Raw genomic sequence first — 17,883 nt, 5'->3', positions numbered from 1 at the left:
GCAGAAAAAAAATAGAAAACCAAATTATAATTTAAATGGAGGAAAATTTCAAAGTGCTGCAGTACAGGGGGACCTGGGGGTCCTTGTGCATGAAACACAAAAAAGTTAGTATGCAGGTACAGCAAGTAATCAGGAAGGCAAATTGAATGTTGGCCTTTATTGCAAGGGGGATAGAGTATAAAAGCAGAGAAGTCCTGCTACAACTATACAGGGTATTGGTGAGACCACACCTAGAGTACTGTGTACAGTTTTAGTCTCCGTATTTAAGGAAGGACATACTTGCATTGGAGGCTGTTCAGAGAAGGTTCACTAGGTTGATTCCGGAGATGAGGGGGTTGACTTATGAAGAAAGGTTGAGTAGGTTGTGCCTCTACTCATTGGAGTTCAGAAGAATGAGAGGTGATCTAAAATTTGCTAAAATTCAAATTGTTGGCGTGGATATGGCTATGTTTCTGCTAATTGTTCAGATCAGTGCACTGTTCCAGCGATGTCCAGAAGCCAATCGAGTGAGGCAGTACAAAGAGAGCATGTGGAGTTGGGTGGTTCTCGATGAGATTAAATTCCCATTTCCTTGGGCAATTTATATTTTATAACTTTTAATGGATGATATTCACCCGTGATGACTTAAGTTTAAATCAGTGAAAGCTGGTATGGTTACAGTGTGCAAACTGTGAAATAGAATGTGCACCTTACGAACAAAGGTGAGTGGGTTAGCATTTGCTGGAATCAGTAGTCTGTAGCCGAAGCATATCACAGCCAAGTCTGGTTCAAGTGGTGTGACAGGCTGCACTTTGTTTTAAAAACCATTTTCCCGTCGGGTAGTCTAGTTGAAATCCTCCCTGTAACCTACATTTTTAATGCTGCTGCTTACCACCTCGTTAAAAGCTCCGTGAATGAAAATGCAGCTTCCTCCTCATGCTGTCAGCTGTGGCTCAGTGGGTAGCATCCTTGCTTCTGAGCCAGAAGGTTGTGGGTTCAAGTCCTCCGGGGGCTCGAGCACAAAATCGAGGCTGACACTTGATTGCAGTACTGAGGGAGCGCTGCGCTGTCGGAGGTGCCGTCTTTTGGATGAGACGTTAAACTGAGTGTCCCATCTGCACTCTCGGGTGGCTGGAAATGTTCCTGTTTTGAAGAAGAGCAATTGCGTTAGCTAATATTAATACCTCAGCCAACATCACAAAAACATACTGGCCCGGAATTTGCGGTGGACACTCACACTCACACTCACACTCACACTCACACTCACACTCACACTCACACTCACACTCACACTCACACTCACACTCACACTCACACTCACACTCACACTCACACATTGTGGGACGCTTACTTCAGGGCCGGCGGTGGCCTTTATCACATTGCTGTTTGTGGCAGCTTGCTGCGCGCCGTGTTTCCTACATTACTACAATGACTACACTTCAAAAGCACTTCATTGGCTGTAAAGCACTTTGAGATGTCCCAAGGGAGTGGAAGACGCTATATAAATGCAGTGCGACCAGAGTCATATTGATCAAGAAAGCAGCAAGAAAGTTGATATTGGCTTGAAACCCTGGGAAAGGGAGGGGAAAATCAGCCAGAATTCCTGATCAGTGTGGTGGGGGGGGAGGAGAACGTGGAGCGAGTTAAAGTTGGCGAGAACAGGCGTGATGGATGAGCGGAATGGTGTAAGACAGACTGTGGATGACAGAATTCTGGGCGAGGTGGAGTTTGGGATGCTTGGCAGAGGCCAGATTGTGAGGTAACCAAAAATAATGGACATGGGTTTCAGCGGCAGCGGGTGGAATAAGTGCAGGGGTGGGCGGCATTGCATTGGTGGATGCATGAGGCCCTGGTGATCTAGTTCAGCCTGAGTGAGCGTCCAAGGACGGGGATGGATTGAGGGCTTGAAACTTGCTTCCATCTCCTTGCAGATGTGCAATATGGCAAGAGCGTCACAGCATTCCACAGAGAGGCAATCCTCCTCGCAACCCATTCATGGGGCACCACCTCCACTTCCACAACCATCAAGCTGGGAGTTGGGTGCTGAGCCACTTTGTCGCTTGCCCGCGGATTCATGAGTGTCAGCTGTGACTCTGGGTAGCACTCTTGCCTCTAAGTCAGAAGGCTGTGGGTTCAAATCCCACTCCAGGAACTTGTAGCACAAAACAATCTAGGCTGACATTCCAGTGCAGTACTGTGGGAGTGCTGCACTGTCAGAGGTGCCGTATTTCAGATGAGATGTTAAACCGAGGCCCCATCTGCTCTCTCAAATGGGCGTAAAAGATCCCATGGCACTATTTCGAAGAAGAGCAGGGGCAGTTATCCCCAATGTCCTGGCTAATATTTATCCCACAATCAACATAACAGATAATTTGGTCATTATCACAGTGCTGTGTGTGGGAGCTTGCTTGTGCACAAATTGGCTGCTGCATTTCCCATATTACAACCGTGACTACACTCCAAAAGTACTTAATTGACCGTGAAACGCTTTGAGACATCCGATGGTCGTGAAAGACGCTATATAAATCCAAGTCTTTCTTTTACACCTTGGGTTTCCTTTTACTTCATTTTTGCCGCCAGTCACTTTTTAGCTTATCTTCCTTCAACCTTGGGAAGGTATATTTTCTGACTGGCCCTATTCCACTACAAACGTGTATCTTTTTGAACAAAATACACGGAGGGATTTAGTCGAAGTGTCATAAGCATTTATTCAAGAACAGCACCAATTAGAAAATAGACCCTATCGGGCATTTCTCATTGCATTCAGCAACAAATGAGGCATTTGGTTCTTGGCCACCAAGGACAAGAGCTTTGGTTCTTGTCACTTTACTCAGAATAGCCCCTAGCTAACATTTCAGTCCCTAATTTTTTTTAAAGTCAAATGAGATTATATGTCATCATCTGTGGGCATTACAGCACAGAATGCCAGCACACGGCACAGGAAACAAGGAAATCATGTTTGGTTGCTGCCTGCCACTTAGCCACAGCAGCTGCTCCCTGCAATGGTCCCGACTCACTGCCAGGACTCAACTCCGTGGGAGACGAAGTCAGTATGTCGGCAGAATGTGTGCGCTTGACTGTGTCGCTGAACCTCCAAAAGGGAGAAATCTGGCCTGCAAGTGATCACAATGCGCAGGATCAGAGTATTCCAGCAATTTAACTCCTCGCTGGTTTCTGCAAACTGGAGTAAATATCAAACTCCCACAAAAATAGATGCATCCTTGATGTTGTATATGCAGACCATGGATGTACTCTATGCATAGTCACTGCGTGATTGCATAAGATGGAGACTTGTTTATTGATGTACTATCAATAAGGTTTACACTGTGTACATACATGCTGGCACCACTAGAGGGCACAACTGGTGGAGACCGGGGGTTTCCTGCCCTTTAGGCAGGGCCCTGTATAAAAGGCTGTACATTTTGTGGGGTACTCTGGTGTTTGGAATAAAGGACCAAGGTCACTACAGTTTGAGTACAACACATTGCCTCGTGGAATCATTCATAAGTAAGTTATAGACATAACACTTATATTATTGCATTCATTAGATAGGAGCTAGTTAAAGGAGGGAAGGGTTAGTACTGTGAGTGCAAAGCACTCTCCCACATTATTATGTACTACCTAGATGACATCATCACCGTGCATGGCGACCCAGTGGCGACTACTTTCCGCCCCGGAAGTAGAAGTTGGTCAGCGCCAGCCTCACAGGTCGCGAACCCGGCCCGACCTCCGCTCCCGGGCAGAAGTTAAAGGGGAGCTGCGCTGCGCCATGCACTGCCATTTTGGCCGACTCACCAGTCGGCCTGTCTTGGTGCTCCGTGGCTAGCTCCGGGCCACCATTGTGCAACACGGCACTCCGTGGCGACGGCACTACGCCATCCAGTGGTGGCCATCCGAGGCCCCGTAGAGTGCGCAGCAGCCCTCCCCTTTAACAGTAGCGGGGGCGGGGAACGTTGAAACACACCAACGCTGCGCAGAGAAGCCGCATAGCGCTGCCAATCCCGCCCGAGTCGCCTCCCGGACACTGCCCCAACAGGACGTGGAGCCCGCAACATTGCGCTCCATTTCCTGTGAGGAGCGGTAACCCCAAGTTGGCAGCCGGGGTGGGTCGTCCCTCCCCGATTGGGTTACTGCCCCCAAAAGGGACGCCGGGGAATTTCTCCCCAATACTTTTCTTCTCAATTAAGGCACCAGTACCAAGCTTTAGCCCCTGTTGCAATATAGTTTTAGTGCCTGCTGTGGTCATTTGGCACTGATATGTACTGCACAGACCCTGTAGCATCCCAGGGAGTGAGACCGCCCCTTTGCCCCCCACCCTGCAGAGGGGTGGTTTGATGGCACCCCCGTTTTATGCTGACTCATGTTATGTAGATGCCGGGCTCTGAAAATGATGCTGAGTGATATTATCGTACAAATGCTTTACACACCCGTATCAAATCCCTTTGTTATAGCTAGAGCACCGTTAACCGATTTAAAATAATGTCTTGGCTGCGCTTTTGTCAATTATAATTCTGTTTTAAACTGCTGCCAAGCTGAAAGCTACTCGCTTGTTGCTTGTTCCTGAGTGCTGTTGTTCATTTTCAGCTATATCAGGAGCTGCCTTTTACTTTGCCGAGAAATAAAACAGTCCCACGCCCACTCACTCTGCATTACTTTATTTCAGAAAACAAGCGTCCTGCCACATCCTCTTCCCTCGGGCCGGCGAGAGTTGATGTGGGACGCCTGTTGCTTTAAAGGATTTATACGAGTGGATGATGATGTTGTACTTATAAAGATTTGCATTTATATAGCACCTTTCACGACCACCAGACATCTCAAAGCACTTTGCAGCCAATGAAGTACTTTTTGAAGTGTAGTCACTGTTGTAATGTGGGAAAACACGGCAGCCAATTTGCGCACAGCAAGCTCCCACAAACAGCAATATAATAATGACCAGATAATCTGTTTTTTTTTTAGTGATGTTGGTTGAGGGATAAATATTGACCAGAACATTGGGGATAACTCCCCTACTCTTCATCAAAATAGGGCCGTGGGATCTGTTGCATCCACTTGAGAGAGCAGATTGGGCCTCAGTTTATCATCTCATCCGAAAGATGGCTCCTCCGACAGTGCAGCGCACCCTCAGCACTGCACTGGGACGTCAGCCTAGATTTTTGTGCTCGGGTTTCTGGAGTGGGACTTGAACCAATAACCTTCTGACTCAGAGGCGAGAGTGCTGCCCACTGAGCCACGGCTTATACTTGTGTGTTTTATTTTGCAGTGGTATTGTAGAAATTTAGCAGCTGCCAGGTCACACCTTGGCAAATATACCCATGCGAATTTGGTACAAGGTGCTGGTAATCTGCCAATACTTTAGGATTTAAGATGGTGCAAATGATTGGTTTGGAGCAGGTGCGGGAGCGATTAGCTTCAGTTATCCAGCATCAAACCAAGAGATCACTCTCGGTGTTTGTTAATGCATGCACTGTACTACATAGGGGTGGAGAACTGAAGTAGCCAACGTGGCCAGTATCTCGGGAGGTGGTCCAGGTACCAGCAGAGGACACTGCCCCTCAGGTGCTTGTACATTTGTGCCCCACTGAACTGATCTCACTCTCTATAATGTAAATATTTTTGTGGCAGGACCAGCATCTAAAGCATCAGGGCTAGATTTTCGGCTTTGATGATTTTGGGGCGGTAAAGTTTGCGCCCGGGAACAGTTTGCGCCTCAATCATCAACATTGGGCAGCTGGGCCCCGAGTGTGGGGCGCAGCGCTAAGGGAGGCGTTGTACAGCTCTCTTAGAGCGTTAGGGTGGGAAACTCCCGAGCTAAAGACCTGGGCTGGGAGCGCTCCGAGAGACGCCTGGGGAGCACCTTTCATGACCTCAGGACGTCCCAAAGTGCTTTACAGCCAATGAAGCACTTTTGGAATGTAGTCACTGTTGTAATGTGGGAAACACAGCAGCCAATTTGTGCACAGCAAGCTCCCACAAACAGCAATGTGATAATGACCAGATGCTCTATATTTTTATGGTGTTGATTGAGGGATAAATATTGGCCAGGACACCGGGGATAACTCCCCTGCTCTGCTTTGAAATAGTGCCGCGGGATCTTTTACGCCCACCTGAGAGAACAGACGAGGCCTCGGTTTAACGTCTCATCTGAAAGACGACACCTCCGACAGTGCAGCACTCCCTCAGCACTGCACTGGGAGTGTCAGCCTAGATTTATGTGTTTCAAGCCTCGGGAGTGGGACTCGAACCCACAACCTTCTGACTCAGAGGCGAGAGTGCTACCCACTGAGCCACAGCTGACACCAGGAGCCAGATTGTTGGCTGCCCGTTGCAGCTGGTGAAGGGCTGCTGCTGCTATCCTTCCAACCACCATTGTTTAACGGTTTGAAACACACACAGCCTCAGGAGGTCAAAGAAGCAAAGCTTTACTAATGAAGAGTAACCCTACTGGAAGAAGAAGTCATTGTTTTTTTCTTAGCGAGTCTTCCCTGACGCGCTAAGATGCCAAGGGGGCGAAATTGCCCAGTGGCCCATCCGGGGGCACTAACCGTCCCGGATCAGTTAATGCCCGTGGCGGAAGTCTCAACCACAACCCCCACCCTCCGGCGTGAAATTGCCCCTGAAGTGAGGCAGAGCGCTGTGTCTCGGGCGCTGTGATTCGTTTCAGGGGCACTCTCTGGGCAGCAGCGTGGTGCTGAGGTCAACACCATGTTGAACAGGTCGGTGCTTCCGTGTAGCACTGACGCACCACAACACCCCTCCCTTTCAGTTAAAGGGGAGGGCCACTGCAGACTCTGTAGCCTCTTTGGTGGCCACCAGAGGCATTTTTGACTGGGCTGCACGAGGCTGCGAGGGCTGCCATTGTTGGACCGACAGCAACGTTGGCCGACAATAAAACATGGCAGCCCAGGGCGCACGCGCCCTCCCCTTTAAGGGGCACCCCGGGTGGATGTCAGCACCCCATGAATCTGGCGCTGACATTGGCCCGCGTGGGGCGGTGAGGGATCGGCGTGCACGGCAAAATCTCGAGGGCAATTTCAATCGAGACACCACTGCCGCCTGCCCTCGGGCGAAAAGGGGTTTGCGCCCCGTTAGCAGCTACCGGGGGGGGGCAAAAAATGGGCAATTTCAGCCCCTAAAGTGTCTTGGGGGTTAGTGAGCCACACCGGCCACAGTATGCGACTTCAATCCACTGTAACTAGAAACTTGAAGCGTAATGAGTATCGCACAAGCTCTTGAAACCCAAAACTCTCTCAGCCGGCATTCCAGGGCTCTGTGCTTATTGGGCATAGAGTAGACCACATGCCTCGGCACCTGACAAAATGCTCCCCCACCCCTCGCCGACCTCTGGCATCTGAAGTGTAACGTACTCCCTCTACGAGTTGCACTTCCAGGAAGTGTTGTAAGCTGACAGCAAAATATATGTTTTCCTGCAGTCTTAGCAAATACACTATTTTTGAGTTGATACCTGTTTAGATTTAGTCTTTATTTCACAGAAATCAGGGTAGCAATATTGTTGGGGAGAGACTAACAATGGAGCGATGGCCCTTGTGATGTTGGTGTAATGTTGGTTCTTCAACACGCAGGGAGTAAAGTTCCCTGAATCCTATTTCTGCCCGTCTTCTAATTGTTTTGTACTAGATTGTCAGAACCCAAAGAATCACCATCATCATAGGCAGTCCCTCGAATCGAGGATGATTCCCTCCGAACTCGCGCCTCTCCTGGGCCCCGATCACGTCTCTCTACAATCTCTCACCGCTCCTTCGCTCCGACCTCGCCGCTCCTGCTGTACCTGCCCACGCTCCAATCACCGACCTAGACCTTAATGATGTCCCTCTTCACTGCTGCTGCTCTCCTGCTCCAGCACGCGCTGCTCCCTGGAGTGGTATGCCGCCACACTGCTTCTTCCCCTCCCCGGCCTGCACCGATGGTGCTCAAAGAATAGTCCTGGTAACACACACTGGGGCCGAAATTCAGCCTCCCGAAAAAGTCCTCTTACCGCCAGAAAGCGGCGGAGTCGAGCGGCCGGCGACTTGAGGTCGAATGGACGGCGCCAGCGAAATTCACCTCGGTGGTTTTTCCGGCGGTCCCCACATCCGCCCCACTGCTGCCGACCCGTCCTAAGCGCGTCATCAAAGTGCGCACCGTCCATCTCCCGCACCTCCAGCCAAACTTAGCTCCAAAAATCTTTGATCCGCCGTGCGGCGCTCCCGACAGCGGTTTCTGTCGGCGCACCTTGCTTTCAGTGTGTGAGCCACGGCAGCGCGGCGGCCCTTCACGGGGAGGGCGCACTGCCGTGGCTGCCATGCTTTTTTTTTGTCGGCCAACTGCCAGGTCGGGCCGACAATTATGCCCCCCCCCGGGTTTGGCCGGGCCGCCAACAGGGGTGCCAGGCCGTTGGCCCGGCCGAAATCCTCCCTGGTGGCCCAGTGGACAGAAGTTTCTGAATGCCGAAGCGCTCTCCCCTTTCAGTGCGGCAGAGAGTATGGTGACGCACACGCATCGTGATGTCATCTCCGCTCCGCTGATGATTGACAGCGGGTGGTGACTCCGTCCCGCCTCCACTTCCGCCCCTCTTGTTGGCGATCTGCTGCTTACCGCCCCATTTCCGCCCCCATTATGACCGACTTCTGGTCCGCCTGAAAATTTCGCGAAAGAGGCCCCCGCATCCAGTGCGACGGAAAAAACACTTTGAAAACGGTAGGTGCGCCAGGTTTGTGGCGGGGCTGAATTTCTACCCCACTGTCTTTTCTGAAAGAAAACACTGAATTTAGATTAGTGTGATACTCTGTGGATGAAGAACGCACAAAGTTGATGTCCAGCGAAGACCTTGATGGTATTATGGAAAAATATGCGAATCTCATATCATCATAAGAGCAAACACTGGGGAGAGGGGGAGGAGGGGAGAGAAATTAGTTTGGATCGGGCCCCTCGCTAAAGGGTTTGCAGTTGGGAGCGCCGGCATTAGCGCCGCTCGGCAAATTCAGTGTGCTGGTACCGGCGGCGCTGAGGAGTATTACCCGGGAGCATCGTGCCGGTATGCACAGGAGGGCAGGAAAAAGAGTGGGAGAGCGATAGTGATAGGGGATTCAATTGTAAGGGGAATAGATAGGCGTTTCTGCGGCCGCAACCGAGACTCCAGGATGGTATGTTGCCTCCCTGGTGCAAGGGTCAAGGATGTCTCGGAGCGGGTGCAGGACATTCTGAAAAGGGAGGGTGAACAGCCAGTTGTCGTGGTGCATATTGGTACCAACGATTTCGGTAAAAAAAAGGGATGAGGTCCTATGAGACGAATTTAAGGAGCTAGGAGCTAAATTAAAACATAGGACCTCAAAAGTAGTAATCTCGGGATTGCTACCAGTGCCACGTGCTAGTCAGAGTAGGAATCGCAGGATAGCTCAGATGAATACGTGGCTTGAGCAGTGGTGCAGCAGGGAGGGATTCAATTCCTGGGGCATTGGAACAGGTTCTGGGGGAGGTGGGACCAGTACAAACCGGACAGTCTGCACCTGGGCAGGACCGGAACCAATGTCCTAGGGGGAGTATTTGCTAGTGCTGTTGGGGAGGAGTTAAACTAATATGGCAGGGGGATGGGAACCAATGCAGAGAGACAGAGGGAAATAAAATGGAGACAAAAGCAAAAGACAGAAAGGAGATGAGTAAAAGTGGAGGGCAGAGAAACCCAAGGCAAAAAACAAAAAGGGCCACTGTACAGCAAAATTCTTAAAGGTCAAAGTGTAATAAAAAGGCAAGCATGAAAGCTCGGTGCCTCAATGCAAGGAGTATTCGGAACCCAGGAGAGGGCTCTGAGCGAGTTAGAGTGGGTGAGAGCGCAGATGAACAGGACCCCAAGAAAGAATGCAAAAGGCAGGAGGCAACAGAGCAGAATAGCACTGGGATAGGAAGGGACAATATGTATGAATATAAATGGGCTACAGGAGGGGTCAAAACTAAAAATCATGGTTTAAAAATTAGTATTAAAACACTCTACCTAAACGCACGCAGCATTCGAAATAAAGTAAATGAGTTGATGGCACAAATCATTACAAATGGGTATGATTTGGTGGCCATTACAGAAACGTGGTTGCACGGTGGCCAAGACTGGGAATTAAACATACAGGGGTATCTGACAATTCGGAAAGATAGACAAAAAGGGAAAGGAGGTGGGATAGCTCTGTTAATAAAGGATGATAGGGCAGTTGTGAGAGATGTTATTGGCTCTAATGAACAAAATGTTGAATCATTGTGGGTGGAGATTAGAGATAGTAAGGGGAAAAAGTCACTGGTGGGCATAGGTTATAGGCCCCCAAATAATAACTTCACGGTGGGGCGGGCAATAATCAAGGGAATAATGGAGGCATGTGAAAAAGGAACGGCAGTAATCATGGGGGATTTTAACCTACATATCGATTGGTCAAATCAAATCACACGGGCTAGCCTTGAGGAGGAATTCATAGAATGCATACAGGATTGTTTCTTAGAACAGTATGTTACAGAACCTACAATGGAGCAAGCTATCTTAGATCTGGTCCTGTGTAATGAGACAGGAATAATAAACGATCTCCTGGTAAAAGATCCTCTCGGAATGAGTGATCACAGTATGGTTGAATTTGTAATACAGATTGAGGGTGAGGAAGTAGTGTCTCAAACGAGCGTACTATGCTTAAACAAAGGGGACTACAGTGGGATGAGGGCAGAGTTGGCTAAAGTATACTGGGAACACAGACTAAACGGTGGCACAATTGAGGAACAGTGGAGGACTTTTAAGGAGCTCTTTCTTGGTGCTCAACAAAAATATATTCCAGTGAAAAAGAAGGGCGGTAAGAGAAGGGATAACCAGCCGTGGATAACCAAGGAAATAAAGGAGAGTATCAAATTAAAACTAATGCGTATAAGGTGGCCAAGGTTAGTGGGAAACTAGAAGATTGGGAAAATTTTAAACGACAGCAAAGAATGACTAAGAAAGCAATAAAGAAAGGAAAGATAGATTACGAAAGTAAACTTGCGCAAAACATAAAAACAGATAGTAAAAGCTTTTACCAATATATAAAATGGAAAAGAGTGACTAAAGTAAATGTTGGTCCCTTAGAAGATGAGAAGGGGGATTTAATAATGGGAAATGTGGAAATGGCTGAGACCTTAAACAATTATTTTGCTTCGGTCTTCACAGTGGAAGACACAAAAACCATGCCAAAAATTGCTGGTCACGGGAATGTGGGAAGGGAGGACCTTGAAATAATCATTATCACTAGGGAGGTAGTGCTGGACAGGCTAATGGGACTCAAGGTAGACAAGTCCCTGGTCCTGATGAAATGCATCCCAGGGTATTAAAAGAGATGGCGGAAGTTATAGCAGATGCATTCGTTATAATCTACCAAAATTCTCTGGACTCTGGGGAGGTACCAGCGGATTGGAAAGCAGCTAATGTAACGCCTCTGTTTAAAAAAGGAGGCAAACTATAGGCCGGTTAGTTTAACATCTGTAGTGGGGAAAATGCTTGAAGCTATCATTAAGGAAGAAATAGCAGGACATCTAGATAGGAATAGTGCAATCAAGCAGACGCAACATGGATTCATGAAGGGGAAATCATGTTTAACTAATTTACTGGAATTCTTTGAGGATATAACGAGCATGGTGGATAGAGGTGTACCGATGGATGTGGTGTATTTAGATTTCCAAAAGGCATTCGATAAGGTGCCATACAAAAGGTTACTGCAGAAGATAAAGGTACGCGGAGTCAGAGGAAATGTATTGGCATGGATCGAGAATTGGCTGGCTAACAGAAAGCAGAGAGTCGGGATAAATGGGTCCTTTTCGGGTTGGAAATCGATGGTTAGTGGTGTGCCACAGGGATTGGTGCTGGGACCACAACTGTTTACAATATACATAGATGACCTGGAAGAGCGGGCCAGAGTGTAGTGTAACAAAATTTGCAGATGACACAAAGATTAGTGGGAAAGCGGGTTGTGTAGAGGACACAGAGAGGCTGCAAAGAGATTTAGATAGGTTAAGCGAATGGGCTAAGGTTTGGCATACAATGTCGGAAAATGTGAGGTCATCCACCTTGGGAAAAAAAAAGTAAAAGAGAATATTATTTGAATGGGGAGAAATTACAACATGTTGCGGTGCAGAGGGACCTGGGGGTCCTTGTGCATGAATCCCAAAAAGTTAGTTTGCAGGTGCAGCAGGTAATCAGGAAGGCGAATGGAATGTTGGCCTTCATTGCGAGAGGGATGGCGTACAAAAGCAGGGAGGTCCTGCTGCAACTGTATAGGGTATTGGTGAGGCCGCACCTGGAGTACTGCGTGCAGTTTTGGTCACCTTTCTTAAGGAAGGATATACTAGCTTTGGAGGGGGTACAGAGACGATTCACTAGGCTGATTCCGGAGATGAGGGGGTTACCTTCTGATGATAGATTGAGTAGACTGGGTCTTTACTCGTTGGAGTTCAGAAGGATGAGGGGTGATCTTATAGAAACATTTAAAATCATGAAAGGGATAGACAAGATAGAGGCAGAGAGGTTGTTTCCACTGGCTGGGGAGACTAGAACTAGGGGACACAGCCTCAAAATATGGGGGAGCCAATTTAAAACCGAGTTGAAAAGGAATTTCTTCTCCCAGAGGGTTGTGAATCTGTGGAATTCTCTGCCCAAGGAAGCAGTTAAGGCTAGCTCATTGAATGTATTCAAGTCACAGATAGATAGATTTTTAGCCAATAAGGGAATTGAGGATTACGGGGAGCGGGCGGGTAAGTGGAGCGCAGTCCACGGCCAGATCAGCCATGATCTTGTTGAATGGCGGAGCAGGCTCGAGGGGCTAGATGGCCTACTCCTGTTCCTAATTCTTATGTTCTTAACACTTTATGCCCCCATCAACCTCGAATGTGTCTGTAGGTTAGACGCGTGTCAGCCTGTAGGGTGTTTTACTCTGGGTGCTTTTTATGAAAGTTTGTTAGCTTTTTGTCTTCAAATGCTTGCCTCTGATTATATTACTGTTTAGCTTGTGTCATTGCAGTGGGTGGATGAGTGAAACTGGAGAATCCTTCATCCTCTAACATTACATTACATTGTACAGAAAATTACCCTTGCAATCTAATAGTGGCTTGCTGCGTACCGTTTAGCAATCGCCTGCAGAGTATCGCTAGACCGAAGGAAGGCATAATCATATAAATAGAGACCTTCTCAAATTGGATCCTGCAATGTATTCAGATTCGTCAAGTTCTGGGTTAATTTAAAACATCAGACGCTGCTTAAATATAATGTTGCTGTTCTCCTCTTACAGCACGGACAACAACCTCATATTGTGTACAGATCTCCTGGTCTTGATATCCCTGTGGGATGTACATCATCTGGTAAGGAATGCTCGTTCATCTATTATGCACTGTACGTTATTTGAGTCGGTGCTTTGATAGGAAGGGGGGGGGGTGAATGCAAGTTGACCATTGTCTGTAATATTTCAGATTTATATTTTACATAAGAACATAAGAAATAGGAACAGGCATAGGCCATACGGCCCCTCGAGCCTACTCCGCCATTCAATAAGATCATGGCTGATCTGATCATGGACTCAGGTCCCCCTCCCCGCCCGCTCCCCATAACCCCTTATCCCCTTATTGTTTAAGAAACTGTCTATTTCTGTCTTAAATTTATTCAATGTCCCAGCTTCCACAGCTCTCTGAGGCAGTGAATTCCACAGATTTACAACCCTCAGAGAGAAGAAATTTCTCCTCATCTCTGTTTTAAATGGGCGGCCCCTTAGTCTAAGATCATGCCCTCTAGTTCTAGTCTCCCCCATCAGTGGAAACATCCTCTCTGCTTCCCCTTGCCAAGCCCCTTCATAATCTTATACGTTTTGATAAGATCACCTCTCATTCTTCTGAATTCCAATGAGTAGAGGCCCAACCTACTCAACCTTTCCTCATAAGTCAACCCCCTCATCCCCAGAATCAACCAAGTGAACCTTCTCTGAACTGCCTCCAAAGCAAGTATATCCTTTCATAAATATGGAAACCAAAACTGCACGCAGTATTCCAGGTGTGGCCTCACCAATACCCTGTATAGCTGTAGCAAGACTTCCCTGCTTTTATACTCCATCCCCTTCGCAATAAAGGCCAAGATACCATTGGCCTTCCTGATCACTTGCTGTACCTGACAATATCCTTTTGCGTTTCATGCACAAGTACTCCCAGGTCCTGCTGTACTGCGGCACTTTGCAATCTTCATTTTAATAATAACTTGCTCTTTGATTTTTTTTCTGCCAAAGTGCATGACCTTACACTTTCCAACATTATACTCCATCTGCCATATTTTTGCCCACTCACTTAGCCTTTCTATGTCCTTTTGCAGAATTTTTGTGTCCTCACACATTGCTTTTCCTCCCATCTTTGTATCGTCAGCAAACTTGGCTACGTTACACTCAGTCCCTTCTTCCAAGTCGTTAATATAGATTGTAAATAGTTGAAAAGACTTTGATCCATATGCCATGGAGTTGTTTCAGCCCCACGGCCCGACTCTCTCAAGGGAAGAAGAATTTTCCAGGCGGAGCGTTGGGTCCAATTAGAAGAAGCAAAAGTAGCCTGAGACAGAGAAATGGGTTAGTGCAGCAGGACGCATCACATTTATTTTTCTTTTTATTCGTTCACGGGATGTGGGCAAGGCCAGCATTTATTGCCCAGCCCTTTGTCCTTTGAGAAGGTGGTTGAAGGCCGCCACCTTGAACCGCTGCAGTTCTTCTTTTTGTCGCGGTTTGTTGCAACCGCGTGGCCATTTCATGAGGACAGCTAAGAGTCAACCACGATGCCATGGCTCTGGAGTCACAAATAGGCCAGACCGGGTAAGGGTGGCAGATTTCCTTCCCGAAAGGACATTAGTGAACCAGATGGGTTTTTAAAACAATCCAGTAGTTTCATGGCCACCATTACTGATACTAGTTTTCTATTCCAGAGTTATTAATTACCTGAATTTAAGTTTCCCAGCTGCCGTGGTGGGATTTGAACTCATGTTTCTGGATCATGAGTCCATGGCTCTGGATTACTGGTCCAGTAACATAACCCCTATGCCACCATACCCCGTCACATTGCCAGAGTTATTATGGCGAATAATACACAATTAGATTTGTTTCTTCATTCTCTCCCCCATGTAGATTTAGGAAAGACTGGTTGATTTAAGAGTTATGATATAACAGAGGCTACACAAGGGCACAAAGGGTCGAGATCGTGCTGTGTGACAATGGTAACAACTGTGTTAATGTGTTTGTATGAAATTCTTCAGTCTGCTATCGTAACAAAGGCAATGACCCATTTAAAAGAAATAGCTTAACACTTTTAATAGTAGGTGGCGAAGTTTCAGATGAATGATTTAACACATTTGTCCTGATTTCAACTCCCAGCATATAATCGCCCATCTTTCTAACAGTACACAGTTAACCTGGATGCAGCAAAGGCTTTGGGCCTCGACAACATCCTGGCTGTAGTGCTGAAGACTTGTGCTCCAGAACGAGCCACACCTCTAGCCAAGCTGTTCCAGTAAAGCTACAACACTGGCATCTATCCAACAAAGTGGAAAATTGCCCAGGTATGTCCCGCTAACAAAAAGTGGGACAAATCCAATCCAGTTAATTACCGCCCCATCAGTCTACTCTCAAATCATCAGCAAAGTGATGGAAAGTGTCGTCGACAGAGCTATCAAGTGGTATTTACTCACCTGTTCACTGATGCTCAGTTTGGAAGCCACTCTGCTCCAGACCTCATTACAGCCTTGGTCCAAACATGGACAAAACAGCTGAATTCCAGAGGTGAGGTGAGAGTGACTGCCCTCAACATCAAGGCAGCATTTGACCGAGTGTGGCATCAAGGAACCCTAGTAAAACTGAAGTCAATGAGAATCAGGGGGAAAACTCTCCACTGGCTGGAGTTATACCTCGCTCAAAGGAAGATGGTTGTACTGGTTGGAGGTCAATCATCTCAGCCCCAGGACATCACTGCAGGAGTTCCTCCGGGCAGTGTCCTAGGCCCAACCATCTTCAGCTGCTTCATCAATGACCTTCCCTCCATCATAAGGTCAGAATTGTAGATGTTCACTGATGACTGCACAGTGTTCAGTTCCATTCGCAACTCCTCAGATAATGAAGCAGTACATGCCCGTATGCAGCAAGACCTGGACAACATGCTACATTCGGCACAATTCCTTTTACTTTCCACTGGCTGCAAAAAGAACGGGACTCAATAAATATATTGCCCAATGTCACGTATCTTACATTATTATATATAACTGTATCCTAACATGCTATACATGACTGTAATAAGATATGACCTGTAACCACCAGCATACCTTACCACCAGGAGTGCACTTGCAAGAGACCGGTATATAAGGACAGGTCTCAGGCAAGTGCAGCATTCCAGAGCTGTGAAATAAAGGTGCAGGTCCAGAGTGACCTTGACTTCACTACATGCCTGAGGGGACAGGACTTTACAGTGGCGACGAGTTACGGGATTACAGAATCCACAGAATGGCGAACAACGGATCAGATGAAAAGTACAATGCGGGAGACAATTGGGAGGACTTTATAGAAAGGCTCCAGCAAAGCTTTGTAACCAAAGATTGGTTAGGCGACGATAAGGCAGACAAGAGAAGAGCCCATCTCTTGACCAGCTGTGGCTCGAAAACATACGCTTTAATGAAGGATCTGTTGGCACCCGAGAAACCAGCAAGCAAGTCGTTTGAAGAATTGAACACACTAGTAAGAGACCACCTGAAGGCAGCGAGCAGCCTACACATGGCCAAACACAGGTTCTACAACTACAGACGCTGTGTGGGCCAGAGCATACCCGACTCCGTGGCGGAACTTCGGAGGTTGGCTAGTTTATGTGAGTTCTCCGATGAACTGAAGAGAGAAATGCTGAGAGACTTTTTCATTGAAGGAATAGGCCACGCAGGCATATTCCAAAAGCTCATAGAGACCAAGAACCTGACCTTAGAGGTAGCAGCACTGGTTGCACAGGCATTCTTGGTAGGAGAAGAAGAAACGAGGTTGAGTTACAATGCAGGTACGACAACTAACAAAATATCGGAACAAGAAGTTCACAGCACTAAACAAGCTGCTACCCCCACACACAGACAAAACCGGGAGAACAGGCTCTCGACAGCAGGCAGAAGCTATCAAGGGCCACAGGAATGGCCGTTCACACCTCATCAACCCAAAATGCAAGCAATCAACTACAAACTGAGAGAAGCTCAAGAGAGATCAGCCAGACGCAACTCATTCTTTGGGAATACTTTAAACAATAGAACAGGTCTGTGCTGGAGGTGTGGGGGTGGGCACTCGTCAAGGGGATGTCGATTTCAGCAGGCTGTTTGCAGAAATTGTGAATATACAGGGCATTTGGCCCGCATGTGCAAACAAACGGCAGCTCGGCTGGTATACGAATCGGATGGGTCGGAAAGCGGATCAGAAGATGATGGGGACAGTACCCGGGACACCGATGTACAGTGGGTCAACACGATCAATGGCCGCTGCTCCTACAACAGGACGCCTCCTATAATGATGAGGGTCCGACTCAACGGGATATCTGTCAACATGGAGCTGGATACGGGAGCGAGTCAATCTCTCATGGGCGCTCAACAATTTGAACAACTGTGGCCGCATAAAAGAGACAGACCAAAACTCTCAAGGGTCGACACCACACTAAGGACCTATACCAAAGAAATCGTACCAGTCCTTTGCAGCGCCATGCTCTCTCTCACACACAAAGGGACAGTGAACCGACTTCCCCTGTGGATTGTCCCCGGAGACCCCCCAGCACTTCTGGGGAGAAGCTGGCTGGCAAAACTAAACTGGAAATGGGATGATGTCCATGCCATGTCATTAGAGGAACGGACCTCCTGCTCAACAGTTATAAAGCGATTTGAACATC

General features: G+C 47.8%; 1 protein-coding gene across 1 annotated transcript in view; it reads left to right on the top strand.

The window, feature by feature from the left end:
• adam11 (ADAM metallopeptidase domain 11) overlaps window positions 1–17,883 on the top strand; it is a 192,240-nt gene that overhangs the window by 90,690 nt on the left and 83,667 nt on the right. The window contains exon 8 of the mRNA XM_070863906.1: window positions 13,254–13,323. Coding sequence (XP_070720007.1) covers window positions 13,254–13,323 — 70 coding nt within the window. The remainder of the gene's footprint in view (window positions 1–13,253; window positions 13,324–17,883) is intronic.

The sequence above is a fragment of the Pristiophorus japonicus genome, chromosome 21, assembly GCF_044704955.1.
Source record: "Pristiophorus japonicus isolate sPriJap1 chromosome 21, sPriJap1.hap1, whole genome shotgun sequence".
In the NCBI taxonomy this organism is placed as follows: Eukaryota; Metazoa; Chordata; class Chondrichthyes; family Pristiophoridae; genus Pristiophorus; species Pristiophorus japonicus.
Note: the sequence above shows the minus strand (reverse complement) of the source record. Positions and strands in the feature narration are given on the sequence as shown.